The sequence below is a fragment of the Staurois parvus genome, unplaced genomic scaffold (assembly GCF_062004578.1).
Source record: "Staurois parvus isolate SC_StPar_1 unplaced genomic scaffold, SC_StPar_1.0 ptg000439l, whole genome shotgun sequence".
Taxonomy (NCBI): Eukaryota; Metazoa; Chordata; class Amphibia; order Anura; family Ranidae; genus Staurois; species Staurois parvus.
This window is the reverse complement of record NW_028318235.1, coordinates 7883899-7899061: the sequence shown is the minus strand read 5'-3', so window position 1 is coordinate 7899061 and position 15163 is coordinate 7883899. Positions and strand designations below refer to the sequence as shown.

General features: G+C 42.7%; 1 protein-coding gene across 1 annotated transcript; it reads right to left on the bottom strand.

The window, feature by feature from the left end:
- Positions 1-4223: 4223 nt before the first annotated feature.
- Positions 4224-14015, bottom strand: UBA52 (ubiquitin A-52 residue ribosomal protein fusion product 1). Its single transcript, XM_089687914.1, has 5 exons — positions 13912-14015; positions 9545-9667; positions 8505-8591; positions 8325-8427; positions 4224-4371 (listed from the first exon to the last, which is right to left on the bottom strand). Exons 2-5 carry the CDS (start codon positions 9645-9647, stop codon positions 4278-4280), a joined length of 387 nt encoding a protein of 128 aa, XP_089544040.1. The 5' UTR covers positions 9648-9667; positions 13912-14015; the 3' UTR covers positions 4224-4277.
- Between the last annotated feature and the right edge of the window lie 1148 nt (positions 14016-15163).

Genomic DNA, 15163 nt, shown 5'->3' with positions numbered 1-15163 from the left:
ACACAATCATCTCTAAGAAAATCGAGACTCATCAGACTAGGCAATGTTTTCCCAACTTTCTATTGTCCAATTTTGGTGATGGTATTCTGCATACCTTGGTTGTAACAAGTAGTTATTTGAGTTACTGTTGCCTTTCTATCATCTCGAATCTGTCTGCCCATTCTCCTCTGACCTCAACAAGGTATTTTCATCCACACAACTGCAGCTCACTGGATCTTTTCTCTTTTTCGGACCATTCTCTGTAAACCTTAGAAATGGTTGTGCATGAAAATCCCAGTAGATCAGCAGTTTTTTTAAATACTGAGAACAGCCCATCTGGCACTAACAACCATACCACGTTTGAAATCACCTAAATCCCCTTTCTTCCCCATTCTGATACTCGGTTTTGAACGTCATTAAGTTGTCTTTACCACATCTAGATGCCTAAATGCATTCAGTTGCTGCCATGTGATTGGCTGATTAGCAATTTGTGGTACCAAGCAATTGAACAGGTGTACCTAATAAGGTGGCTGGAGAGTGTACATGTCTTTGTACAGGTATTGCTTCCTTTGTGTGAAATCCCTGGTGTTCCTGCCAGTACCTATTAAAAACTGACCACACTATGCATGAGAGTAAAGCATGGTTAGTTCTCTAGCTGTGCTGAGAACTGAGTGTGTTCTCTTCCAATGATCAGACTTTTCTGACACCCCTTGCAGAGCCATTCACTGAAGATCAGTGTGCTGCTTTTTCTCCTACCCCAGCTCTTATACAGCTGTGATCACTTAAAAAAAAAAAACCACAAACAAAAGGGGGGGGGGTGTTTATATTTTACATATCTATACACAGATATGTTCCCTTTCATGTCTATTTTAAACTGAAGGGGTTATTTTACAAGGTGAGGGTTTTCATATACTTGAATACTCCAGGAATCCTCCAAATAAACATCTCAAAAATTAAAAGCACTCCACAAAAAATACTGTTACTTCAGTGACTAGTGTAAAATACGACACACCCACCAACCTCTCCTTTTGGGCATACTCTCACCTTGTAAATCTAACCCCCATAGTAGAGATCAAACTGTGCTTTGATAAATATCATCCAGATCAACCCAGGTGGACCAGACTCTGCACTCCCAAACAGCTTCCCCTCTTGATTAGTCAAGATTCAGCAATGGTTTAGTGGTGTGAAAGTTCAATGCTCAAAAACGCATTGAACTTTCACATGGTTTTGGTTATAGCACAACAAAAGAGCAAACATCAGGTTTATTTAGAGATGTCCACTTGTCAGATAGCGACTAGACAAACAGCTAATGGGCTGCACAAGATCAATTCGTCTTTGATTGTTGATGGTACTGGCTGGGCCGTGTTTGGACACCATGCTTCCCCCCCAAGTGAAGTTTGACCCCTAGTAGTGTAGACAGTTTTACAAAATGAGATAGTGTACCCACAAAGGGGGAGGATGGTGAAGGTGCTGTCTTTTGCACTTTCTGCTCAGTGAAGTAACAGAGTTTTTCGTTGAGCACTGCACAAAGATGTACTTTTGGAGATTTTTTTTTTTTTTGGAAGATTGAGTATTCACTTCAATGCATCATTACACAGTGCATGATTTGTTGGAGATTGGACATTGATTATACATTTTGAGTGACTTTGTCGTATCAACACTTGAGATAAGGCACGTTATGTGCTCTGATCTCTGTACTCTATATACAACTCTTAAGTTTTAGAGCTAACCATACTGTACAGGTAGAAAGTAAAGCTGGCCATACACCATACATTCTGATTGTACAATCTCCCTAAAGCCCATTACACACATTACAACCTGTACAATCTCATTTAGATTTACAAACTATGTAGTGCAAGGGCCTGTCTGATTACATATAAAATGGATTGGGTAGTTTAGGTAGATGTTCATATTACATCGTTTTAGCAAATCTAAAGTTAATTGTATGGTCAGGTTGTAACGTGTATGACCTTGGTGCTCAACCTTTTGAAGAGCCAGGGCCACTTTAATGATTTTGTAACCAGTTATGGGCCACAATGAAATTAAGTGGTTCCGGATTTAAATTTGTTTCATTTGAACAGAAAACACATTTTCCGACTGCAGTCCCTGAATGTTGATTGGAGGGAGAGAGGCTGGCTTTCAGCGGTCGCAGGAGGAAAACAAAGAGGTTTAGTTCCTGTGTATGTCACCCTTCTTGTCCAAGTGAAAAACAGAATGTGACAGGGAGACTGCGTGGGCCCCCTGGAGCATGAGGAGGGGTCGCCAATGTGACCCCTGACGCTACACAAACGGTTTTGGGAGGGTCGTTAAAAAAAAAACAAAAACCTATGGGTATTTACAACCACCCAAACAGCAAATGTAAACAAGTCCTTACTGTTCTGAGCCCCCATATAAGATGTGCTGCGCAGTGCACCTGTGGCTTTCCTGTAGGTTAGCTGCTCTTTGCCATAGACTTCTGTTACATCTTGTGGGTGTGGTACACTTTTTGAAAGTGCACCAAAACCTCCAGCATTCAGTTAGAGGTGAAGGGCCACATCAGAGGGTTCTGCGGGCCACAGACTGAGCACCCTTGGTGTGTGGTGACCCTTTGGATGTACCAATACGCAAGCCTGATTGGATACAAATGAATTGTATAGTTTAGCTAGGTCCTCGTATTACATAGTTTGGTAGATCAGAAGGAACTATACAGAAATTGTAGTCAGATTGTAACATGTATAGTGAGCTGTAGGCTGACCATACATTAAACAGTCTGTAAGTAAAAAATGGGTGGTAACCTGCAGCCAAAAGGTGGGTCTTCCAAGGAATGACTGAGAGAAAGGAATATTTATGTAACATTTGGTACATAAGATGGCACAAATACCTTAGCCTGCCTTCATGCTCTGCGTGATTTTAAAGCATTTTTCAGGCATATTAAAAGGCATTTTACATGGACAGAAGTTATGCTTCAGACCCGTTTCCTGGGCTGGGCAAGGAGGGATTTCTACAGACATGAAAACTTGTGTACCATGCGTTTACAGGCATTTCTATTAACGTTTATGGGATCAAAAACATGCGCTTACACAGACAAAAAAAAAAAAATAAGACTTACTTTAGCTTGTACCTAAAAGGTGAACTTCACTTTTTTGAGCAGTTTACACATTACACCCATATTTAGGGTAACATGCTCCAGTTCCTGTCCCCACACATTTTGTTACGACAACCCCCCCACACACGCCCCCTTTACCTGTGACAGTAGTGGTCCCTATCCCTGTACTCACTGTCACATTTCCAAATCACCAAGTCATTCATTCTCAGGAATTTGTCATCAGATCAGCACCCTTATAGTTCATTGACAGCTTTCTAAGGGACGGCGGGCTGTACGGAGATAAGGGCAAGAAAGCTAATACAGAGGTTGGACAAAAAAAAAAAAAAAAAAAGGAAACACTTCAATGCAGGTATGAAAAGTGACGACGTTTCATGTTGAAAGCGGAGGTAATGTAACACCTAGCTAAGAGGTCATTCCGTCATTCACTGCTAGCAAAACGGAGTCATGTCAGAGCTAATTGAACCCAATTGCAAATTTATTTGCCATGTCACAAGGTACAGCATTAAAGGTTATGATGACATATACAGTTTCCTGGAAAACAAATAAGCATAAGCACGGTCAACATGGTCAACTGACCGAAAAAGACAAAAAGGACATTGTGCAGGACAGTGACATGGAATAAGAAAACAACTGCTGCAAAAGTGACTGCAGAGCTCAACCTCAGTCATCAGGGAACTTAGATTGAGCTCTGCAGTTGGGTGTATGCCCAAAAAGAGTACATGGAGGTGATTTACCAATACTGGAGAGCTCTGCCTAGAAACCAACCAGCTTCCAAGTTTTTTGTCAAAGTTGAATTTAACAAGCTAAAGTTAGAAGCGGATTGGCTACAATGCACAGCTGCATCAGATGTTGCACTCTCCAGATTTAATAAATCGATGTCCAGGATTTTTTGATCCCATATATGTCAACATCATGCTGGGAATGCCTTCTAAACATTTGATATACATTTTTGCACTCATTTTTTCCCCTGAAGAATTCCACACCTCATAGAACTTCACACATCTATCTTCAAGCTGCAAGCCTTGACTGTTAAAAGAGTAGATTCAAATTGTTACAAAGGCCCATTCCTAACTGGCTTTTTTTTTGTCACTCTAACCTCCTGAACTGCATTATGTTAGATGTTTGCACAGTCTTCATTTTACTGAACACAACTAGAGCCTTTCAAAGTTAATATTTTTATTTCTCAAAAAATCAATACTAGTTGATCATTTGTTTATTTGAGCTTCTTCTTGGGACGCAGGTTGTTTGTGTGTCCACACTTCTTCTTGCGACAGTTTACAGCACGAGGATGGAGCCTAGCATAGCATCTAAAAAAAAACAAAAAAAACCAAAACATACCATCAAATAAAATGTACATCAGATCAAAACACAGAAGCAAATGTTATAAATATGCAAATGAAAATAAAAAATACAAACATTAAAGATTAGTGCATAATTACTACTACCACCACTACTAGGAGCCACCAGGGTGCTCACCAATGCCAGCTTGTACACAAGGGACCACCTGTCTCCAATAGATTATATTACTGTGTACTCTAGGAGCAGCTGAATGATTTATGTAATACTGCATGCGGCAGGGTCAGTGCGTGATGCAATTATGACTTTCTAATAGCATACTGAAACCTACCAAGACTTCATAAATCAAATAACCGTAACAGAAAAAACAAAAAAAGGGGGCTATTTGTTAGCCTGCTTTTATGCTTTATAGCAGGCAAATGCAGAAACAAATGTAATGTGACAACTGCACCGAAATATGCTGCCATTGTGGACTTCAGAAAATGCCTGTCATGCTCACCTAAAAGAATCTGAAATTGAAGCACCAACCCACTGTTCAGTCATTCAGATACAGATTTATTTCAATGTGATAAAAAGATTCCAATGTGATGAAAAAAAGGCAAAGTGCAGTGTACATGAGAAGGTGGTTTAACTGTTTCAATACCGTGCAATTTTACACCTTCCTGCCCAGGCCATTTTTCAGGTTTCAGCGCTCTCACACTTTGAATGACAATTGCGCAGTCATACAACACTGTACCCAAACTAAAATTTTATCATTTTCTTCACACAACTAGAGCTTTCTTTTGGTGGTATTTAATCACCGCTGGGGTTTTTATTTTTTGCTAAATTAACAAAAAAAGACCAAAAATTTTGAAAAAAACACGTTTTTCTTTGTTTCTGTTATAAAAGTTTACAAATAAATAATTGTTCTTCATAAATTTAGGCCGAGATGTATTCTGCTACATGTCTTTGGTGAAAATAACCCAAATTAGGATGTATTTTTTAGTTTGTAGGAAAGTTATAGAGTTCACAAACTATGGTATAGATCTGAATATTGATCAATCCTGAAGTATTGACAGCCAATCTAATTTCATGAGGTCCAAGAATGTCAGAATAGTACAGATATCCCCAAATGACCCCTTTTTGCAGAGTAGACAGTCCGACGTACTTCATAAGAGGCATGGCGAGTTTTTTGAAATTGTATTTTTTTGTCATAATTTTTCCGAAAATGAAAAATGAAAAAAATTATTTTCACTATTTTTTTTTTTTTACATACTGTCACCAGTGCAGTACAGCGTCATCATATAACTGGCATGGCGGTGAACAGGGACACTGACTGGTGACAGTATGAAAAAAAAAAATATATATATATATATATTTTTTTTATTATATTTAATTTTTTATTACATTTATTTTTTTTAAGATTTTTTTTCATATTTTACTATGACCAAAATAGTACAATGTTACCATAGTAACATTGTACTACTTTGGGGAAGTGATCAGTATTTTTTTTTTTTTTTTTTTTTTTTTTTTTTTACACAATTTGCTTATAGCAAAGAATTACTTTGCTATAAGCAAGCATTTACCTGAATGAAATCGATTCATTCAGCTTTTTTTTTTTTTTTTTGTGCTTAGCTGTGATTTGGTCACAGCTAATCACATGACATATGCATGTGATTAGCTGTGACCATTCACAGCTAGGCACTAGTATACAATGGATGGCATCATGAATGAAGCCATCCATGTATAGAACTGTCATGTGACCTGCTGTGATTGGTCACAGCAGGTCACATGGTACCAGCAACGGGAGCCGGTACTCGGATCTGTCATCGGCCATGTCCGAGGTGCACGGCCGCCGACAGATCGCACTGCTGCGCCGCTCTGCACTAGCGCAAACGGCGCATGTGCAGGAGCACGCCAAATGGCATGCACCCGGAATGGAGGAGCACATCTGAAGCCGCCAAACGGCCATTGGCCGGGCGGCTAATGGTTAAGCACACTGCCAGGCCGTTCCGACACTTGCTTTGTGGTCCATTGATCTGCACTGATCAACAACACTTCTATTTTCATTGCCTACTTTAGTGCAGGAAAATGAGTCAAATTACTGAGGCAAGAATCATCTACACTGCTAAAATTTTCACACAGGTTAATTGCCACAGCTAGTAATTTTTTTAGTACAGGTTAATGCTAATGATCTTCCCCAGAAGCACTGCAATATAGAAAGAATAGGAGGTTACATGCGCTCCAATACCAAGGTATGTACCAGATATTTTAAAGTTTCTAGAGGTAAAAGGGTAATAAAATGTAGTTTAAAATTGATAACCACTGCGTTCTGCTTCAGCATTTCTATAGGGCACATTTTTTTTTATTAAAATAAACATACTATACTTACCTGCTCTGTACTAATGCAGAGAGGTGCCCTAAACCTTCTTTGGGGGTCCTTCGTCGGCGATTTTGGCTTCAACTGTCTGCCGCCATAGCAAGCTGCCTGCTATGGGGGTACACGTGTGGGCTTGGTTGAATCCCCCATTCCCTCCTCACAGCATTAGACTGACATGCCAGCAAACTGTAAAAGACACAAGGGGAAGCCGAAAAAGCCACCCACACCACCTTGTCCATCTGTCATTGGGAATTATTATCAGTTGCTTCCATTGAGCTGGTTCCTTCTCTTGCCTGACAGTCCCAGCTCCCTTCCTCCTCCCTAGCCAAGAGGTGGTTGTGTGACCTATCCATCCAGGACTCCCTAATTTTTTTTTAGATGACTGGTTGGTTGTTTGCTTTATCTGGACATGGATACATTGTGTTTGTTTTTGAAGAGGATACACTGTTTTCCAAATAAAGTTACTTTCATTTCCTTTACCTTACCTGTCATTGATATCCAGCAAGCTGAGGCATAGCTGTTATACAGACTAGGGATTACACTCATCCCAAAGTCAGATTGGCTGCAGATCCCAAAGTCAGATTGGCTGCAGATCCCAAAGTCAGATTGGCTGCAGATCCCAAAGTCAGATTGGCTGCAGATCCCAAAGTCAGATTGGCTGCAGATCCCAAAGTCAGATTGGCTGCAGATCCCAAAGTCAGATTGGCTGCAGATCCCAAAGTCAGATTGGCTGCAGATCCCAAAGTCAGATTGGCTGCAGATCCCAAAGTCAGATTGGCTGCAGATCCCAAAGTCAGATTGGCTGCAGATCCCAAAGTCAGATTGGCTGCAGATCCCAAAGTCAGATTGGCTGCAGATCCCAAAGTCAGATTGGCTGCAGATCCCAAAGTCAGATTGGCTGCAGATCCCAAAGTCAGATTGGCTGCAGATCCCAAAGTCAGATTGGCTGCAGATCCCAAAGTCAGATTGGCTGCAGATCCCAAAGTCAGATTGGCTGCAGATCCCAAAGTCAGATTGGCTGCAGATCCCAAAGTCAGATTGGCTGCAGATCCCAAAGTCAGATTGGCTGCAGTCTACCTCTGACAGATCTTATCTGATGATTTGTATAGGACTGTGATCTAGTCATTGTGAATATTATCACTACCAATTTTTATTGCATAAGGACTCAAGTAGGCCTTTAGGGTACAGTTTCTCCACGCTGACTTTTTGGTACATTTTGTTTGTTCAGACTTCTTGGCTACTGTCTGCTGCAGACAACCCTTCTCTGAACCCTTAGCCGGTTTGGTCTGAAACCCTTAAGACTTAATTAGCATTTAACCCGTGCATGCATGTGGGGATAGAAAAGGACTTTTCTTTTTCGGGTGCCTGAATTTTACTGCCAAAATTTCAAATAGCCACATCTAATAAAGCAACAGCTGTACTGATCACATTCAAAACTAAAATAATCCTCCTGACAATTCTACATATTAAAAGGTCATTTATTGGACAAACCATTTTATTAACAGAAGTCATACACATTTCAACTTTTTTTGTTCCATAAACACGCCTCCTTCAACAGTGCAGTTTAATCTACATTAACCTGAATAGGTATAGAAAAGCACTTACTTGCGGCAAATCATCTTGTCACAGTTGTACTTCTGGGCAAGTTGTCTGAGGGAAGGCTCAATGATACCACCACGAAGACGCAACACCAAATGCAAGGTGGACTCTAAAATGTTAACACATATAGATCAGCAATATGTTGTGATAAACCTAAATATAGGTCAGTGTAAATCTCATTCTCACCCTTCTGGATGTTGTAGTCCGACAGTGTACGTCCATCTTCAAGCTGTTTGCCAGCAAAGATCAGACGCTGCTGGTCAGGAGGAATACCTGAAAAATAAACCAGATTTCAATTTATTTCTTCCTTACTTTCAAACAGCGGGGCATCTAAAAAGGAACATGTAATGATCTTAAGTTTAGTGGCCATGCAGAAATGGGTTTCCACACACACATGCCCAAATATCAGACCTGCTTAACTAATGTTGAAAATTGGAATTGAAGATGCGTGGATGGATCATGGGGAAGCGAGGCATGGGTAGGGGGGAGCTAATAAAACTGAGAATATATAGGTGCAGGTGAATGAGAGGGAGAACAGGCAGCTGGCCACTGAACCTAACTTAAAGACTGAAAGTGATTACGGACAATGGAGGAAGAAGCGAAGGCGAAATGGATAATGTACTACAGGGAGAATAAAACAGTGGAACTGTATACTATTGGGAAAAAAAAAAAAAGCAGATGGCAATCATAGATTGGGATGCTGGGTGGGAACAAAAAGGAGGAAAATCCATGAGCAAACAGTGGACAAGACAGAGAAAGCAGAGTGGAAGATGATCATGGGGAGGAAAAACTATTGTTCTTGGATCAATGGAGAGTTAACCAATTATAAAATAAATGTCTAAGCCTAGGGGCATAATACTGCCCCCCCCCCCCTTAATCTAACACTTAAGCTGGAGGGAATTGTACACATGCCATTCTGATGCTTTGTGGCAAAATTATATGTCCTGCCACATTCGGCTGGCAGTACTGCTGCTGAACGTAACCCATTCAAGTAAATGCACTTGATGTGGCATGGTGGTGGTAATTTCACAGGGTTAAAACACCCATCGCAAATGCTTTCTGAAAAGTGATCCATCATGGACCACTTTTCAGGGGGCAATGCAAGTGTAAACAAGCCAAGAGCAAGCGTTCTCATCCCACTTAGCAGTTCAAAGTACTGTTAAAGAACATTAAAGACTAAAACTACAACTATGAACATAAGTTAGTATTTCAGTCATGCTGCTTACCTTCCTTGTCCTGGATTTTGGCCTTAACATTTTCAATAGTATCGCTGGGTTCAACCTCTAGTGTGATTGTTTTCCCAGTAAGGGTTTTCACAAATATCTGCATGTTGGCGCCTTCTTGCTTTCCTGTTTAAAAAAAAAAAATAAAAAATATGGCACATTGACGACTCAGGACCACTTAAACTGCATTGCAATATTGGGCTATAATTGTAAAAAGTTTTCCTTCATATTAAAGCTGAATTTCAGGCATGATCTTAAAAGTAGAAATAAAACTGCTTGACAAACTGCCTTCTCCCAGCCCCCTTTATGCCCCATCATCTTTAAAATTCCAGCATGGGCACATATGTGCCTCTGGTATCTAGGACCTGGCAGAGACCAGCAAGGCATATGCACATGAGCACACATACACTGTCAACTTCTGGCAGGCTGCCAGCATACCTCCCAGCTGCGTTCCTTCTGCATGCGCACCAAAACCAGACAGTTGCAGTTTAGTAACACACTGCTACCTGGGACAGCTGTGACACTGCTGTCCAAGGAGGAAGTGGGGTCCAACCAAGGTCAAAATCCCTAAAGTGTTTTGCAGCATAGATACAAAATGGCATAAAAAAAAAAAAAATGCTTTTCTGTAAGTAAAAATGGGGACAGGAGATTTTATATATATATATATATATATATATATATATATATATATATATATATATATATATAAAGTTTGAGCGAGTGCGCGCTCAGTTCACCCTAGTGCAGTTTTGTTGGACACAGCACAGCAGCGCATTCACTTGAATGGGCTGCTGTGCCTCGCAAACGCAGGAAAAAGCTCCCTGCACCTTTCCAGAAATCGCAGCCAGCAGTGGCATCTGCATTACAGTTCCCAGTGCAGGCAGCGTGCCATTAAGATTAATGGGTCCCGCATTTTGTGTGCGGGTGGTTGCAGCTGCGGGACGCAGTGCAGGTCTGGCAGCAGCTTTCACCCACACTAGTGTGAACTGCGCCTATGTTCCGTTTCAATTGCACACTTACACGGGTCTGGCTTGGATCAATGCAAGTATGCATATTTTATAACCGAGGGGCAGCTGCGGAAGAAAACATCAAAGTAGTAGCTGGAGTTACTAGCATAATAGCTGCAATTTTCCAATTCCTGTCCCGAGCAGCTTCCCTTCTGCACACAGCCTGCACTGCTCTGCATTGTATTAAGGCAACCTGGTCAATTGAATGGGCTGCCTAACATAGAAAAAAGTGTGTGTCTGTCAGAAAGTAAACCTGTCGTCTCTAAAGTTGATGTGATGAAAGCAGAAAAAAATGGACTTGAACTGTGTAGACCCGCTCCAATAGGTGAGCTACTGCAGCTCAAATTGCTGAAAAAGTCCTTGCTGGTTCCACCATAAAGGTGCCAGAACACACAGTGCATCGCAGTTTGTTGTGTATGAGGCTGGGTGCCCATTCTGAACTGTGTCGACAGCCAAAAGCACCTGCAATGGGCTTGTATCAGAACTAGACCATGTACCAACCCGAAGGTGGTTTTAACATGTTGACTTGGCCATCAAAATCCCCATATCTTAAAGTGTTACTAAACCCACAACAGTAAAATTAGTCTGTATATGCAGTCAAGCATGCTTGCTATGCTGATTATGGAACCTAAGGGGTAATCTTCTGCATTGTGTAAAAAGGCTGTTTAATCCTGGCTTCCCTGATCCTCCCCTTCTACTGTCCATCCATCTGCTAATAGTAGAGCCCTAGGAGTCACTCTGCACATGCTCAGTTTAGTGTGTATTGCTAGAGTTTTTTTTCGTCTTTGGGAAGGTGTATGATCAGCACAGGGCCAATCAGCACTGTCCAGACAAAGGTCAGAGGTTATGCAGCCTCATAGGACAGTAAGGAGAATGAAAACTCTTACAAGCTTTAACCAGTGCTCTGCTGGACACTGATAGAAGTCACAAGACTGTTCTAACTGCTGATGAGAAAAGGTATTTAGCAGTTTACATTTACTAAAATAATTGTATTTCCATGTTCTGTGTACTGTGGGAGATCAGATATAGTGAATGCAGGGTCCTGGGTTTAGTAACACTTTAATACAACTGAGCATCCGTAGGATGTTCTGCAAAAACCAAACCCTCACAACTCACGGGACTTAGCCTAGGTTCACACCTAAGTGTTTTCTCCAGTGTTTTTCCTAAGTGACCCGCTCACGTCTCCGCATTTTCACCCGGTGCATTTTTTGGAAGGTGTCAGGGACCTTTTTGAATGCAAAAGTTGCGTTTTTGGTTCTATACACCCCAATAGAAATGTTGCAGAAAGCATGTAGTGCATTTTAAATCTGCCTAGCAATAAGAAAACAAAAAAAATGCAAAACGCATTAAAAATGCATGTGCAAAAATGCAGAACGTACCACAAAACTCAATGCAGAAATAGATCCAACGCAAACTGCATAGGGGTGAACCTAGCTTTAAAAGATCTGCTACTGATGGCTTGGTGCCAGATATTACAGCGTACCTTCAGAGGTCTAGTGGTGTGCATGCCGTGATGGGTCAGGGCTGTTTTAGTGACAGAAGAGAGGCCTACTCAATGTTAGGTTGGTGGTCATGTTATGGCTGATCAAGCTATGTGCGTTATATATACACACACACTTTTTGTTGTATTGCTGTAATGTATTTTATTACTTATTCTTTGCATCCATACAGCTTCTTAGCACCAACAAATATATTGCAGCCTGGTTCAGAGGAGGCAGTCTCTGAAAAGCAACCCACAATGATACTATTACTACCTCCTGAAATGTCTTGTTCTGAACAGATCACACTGCAGGCATGAGCCAAGCTTTAGTCTGGAGGTGGTGGCATGGTCCCTTAGACTGGTGTGAACAAGTCTGACAGGCAGTGCCCCCTCGTCACCTCCATTCTTTGTTCTACATGTGCACTGTCCAGCTGGTCATCAATATTCACTATTGAATATTAACCACTTCCGGCCTGCCCTATAGCAGAAATACTGCTACAGGGCAGCACGGGTGCGCAAAATCATGTATGTATATGTGATTTTGCATTTCCAAGTAGGGGGCGCGCCCTACCTGTGCCACCATTCGTGGCCGCAGGCTGTCAATCACGGGGTCCCGGGTTGGGATTACCCGCTGGCGCCCGGTGATTACCGAGCATCTCCGACGGAGAAGAGGACTGTTTTGTTTACTAACAGTTCTCCTCCCTATCAGCTCAGGCACACTGCTCTGGATGGCTATCCAATGCAGTCTGCTTACAGTGACACGGTCCCCTAGTAAAACACTCCCTGCACACAGTTAACCCTTTGATTGCCCCTCATGTTAACCCCTTCCTGCCCAGTGCCATTACAAGGTCAGTGCTTTTTTTTTTTTTTATTAGCACTGATAAGCTCCAAGGAGCAGAGCCCTCCTATCCCTCTTGAATTGAACTGTATTGTTGCTGTATTGTCTCCCGTTATATTGTAAAGCGCTGAGCAAACTGTTGGCGCTATATAAATCCTGTATTATAATAATCACTGTATTGGTGTCACTGGGGATGTCAGTGACACTAAAAAATTCCAGTATATACACCATTTGTAAACACTAAGTTTCACGCAAACAAATTAATTTACACGTATTGGGATTTTTTTTTAGCAAAGCCATGTAGAGGAATACATTTGTGTAAATTTATGATGAAATTTTGATTTTTTTTACTGGACATGTTTAATAGCAAAAATTTAAAAATAATTTATTTTCTCAAAATGGTCAGTTTTTTTTTTTTAATAATGCAAAAAATTAAAAACCGCACAGGTGATAAAATACCACTGAAAGAAAGCTCTAGTCACGGGATTTCACTTGGGTGCAGCGTTAAATGACCGCGCAATTGTCAGTTAATGTAACGCAAACAAATGGCCTGGTCAGGAAGACGGGTAAATCCTCTGGAGAGCAAGGGGTTAATAACGGTCAGCCATGACAAAGTAAAGCTCACAAACCCCCATTCTGCACAATCACTTTTCAACACTGACAAAACAGGGAAAGCAAAGTGGTAATAACAGATCCATGTGCTGCCATCTGTGTCAGCAAGGAGGATCAGTGCCATCAGATATAATACAGTCCTAGCACAGTTGGAATGGTACTAGTCACCCTGATTGTAATGGCCCGTATAGTAAAGACCAGTGTAGTATCTATATATAGTGATCCCTGTGTCCGTCAATGACTGGGAAGAAGGCCGGCGCCATGTGCGGGGATGAGGCCCTGGGTGCCCCCAGTGCTGGAAGTAGACCGGCCTCCTCTCCGGAGCTCTCACCTCCCCCGGACTCTAATAAGCAGCCAAGCCGGTCAACCCACTCAGCACAGGGAGCTCAGAGCCCGCGATCCCCGCTCCGACACCCGCTCTCCTCACACCTACCCGCACGGCAGCCGGAGTAAAAGAGGAAAGGACGGAGCGGAAGTGCGCTGACGTTATCACACCAGCTTCTTAGGGCGGGTCATTGGAGTGAGAGCTGTGACGCCAACTCCTCATCGGCCATGTTTGATATGGGCAAAAGGGACTGTAGCCATCACTTTCAACTAGCGGTCTCTTCTGATATTTGTCCCTATATCACTTTCTGTATCGTCCTGACTAATGCAATAACCCTGTTTTTCCCAGAGGGACTCTATAAGGGTGAAGTACACCTGTATAGAAAAGGCTCAATTCAGACAGCTATAGCACCAGCCCTTCGAGAGCAGTGGTGTCCAAACTGCGGTCCGTTGCTTATTACCTGCCTTCAGGGCACTATTTCTTCCACTGATACTAACAATGAAGCATAATTCCCCCCACTGACACCAACTAAAGGGCACAATTCCAATGACACCAACTCCGGGGCACAATTCCTCCCAATGACACCAAAGACGGTGCACAATTCCTTCCAATGACACCAACGATGGTGCACAATTCCCCTCCATAGCACCAGTGGGGCACAATTCTTCTCCATAGCACCAACGACGCACAATTCTTCTCCGTAGCACCAACGACGCACAATTCCTCTCCGTAGCACCGACGACGGGGCTCAATTCCTCTCCGTAGCACCGACGACGGGGCTCAATTCCTCTCCGTAGCACCGACGACGGGGCACAATTCCTCTCCGTAGCACAGACGACGGGGCTCAATTCCTCTCCGTAGCACCGACGACGGGGCTCAATTCCTCCCCGTAGCACCGACGACGGGGCACAATTCCTCTCCGTAGCACCGACGACGGGGCACAATTCCTCTCCGTAGCACCGACGACGGGGCTCAATTCCTCTCCGTAGCACCTACGACGGGGCTCAATTCCTTTCCGTAGCACCGACGACAGGGCTCAATTCCTTTCCGTAGCACCGACGACGGGGCTCAATTCCTTTCCGTAGCACCGACGACGGGGCTCAATTCCTCTCCGTAGCACTGACGACGGGGCACAATTCCTCTCCGTAGCACCGACGGCGGGGCACAATTCCTCTCCGTAGCACCGACGACGGGGCACAATTCCTCTCCGTAGCACCGACGGCGGGGCACAATTCCTCTCCGTAGCACCGACGGCGGGGCACAATTCCTCTCCGTAGCACCGACGACGGGGCTCAATTCCTCTCCGTAGCACCAGCGACGGGGCACAATTCCTCTCCGTAGCACCAACAAAGGGGCACAA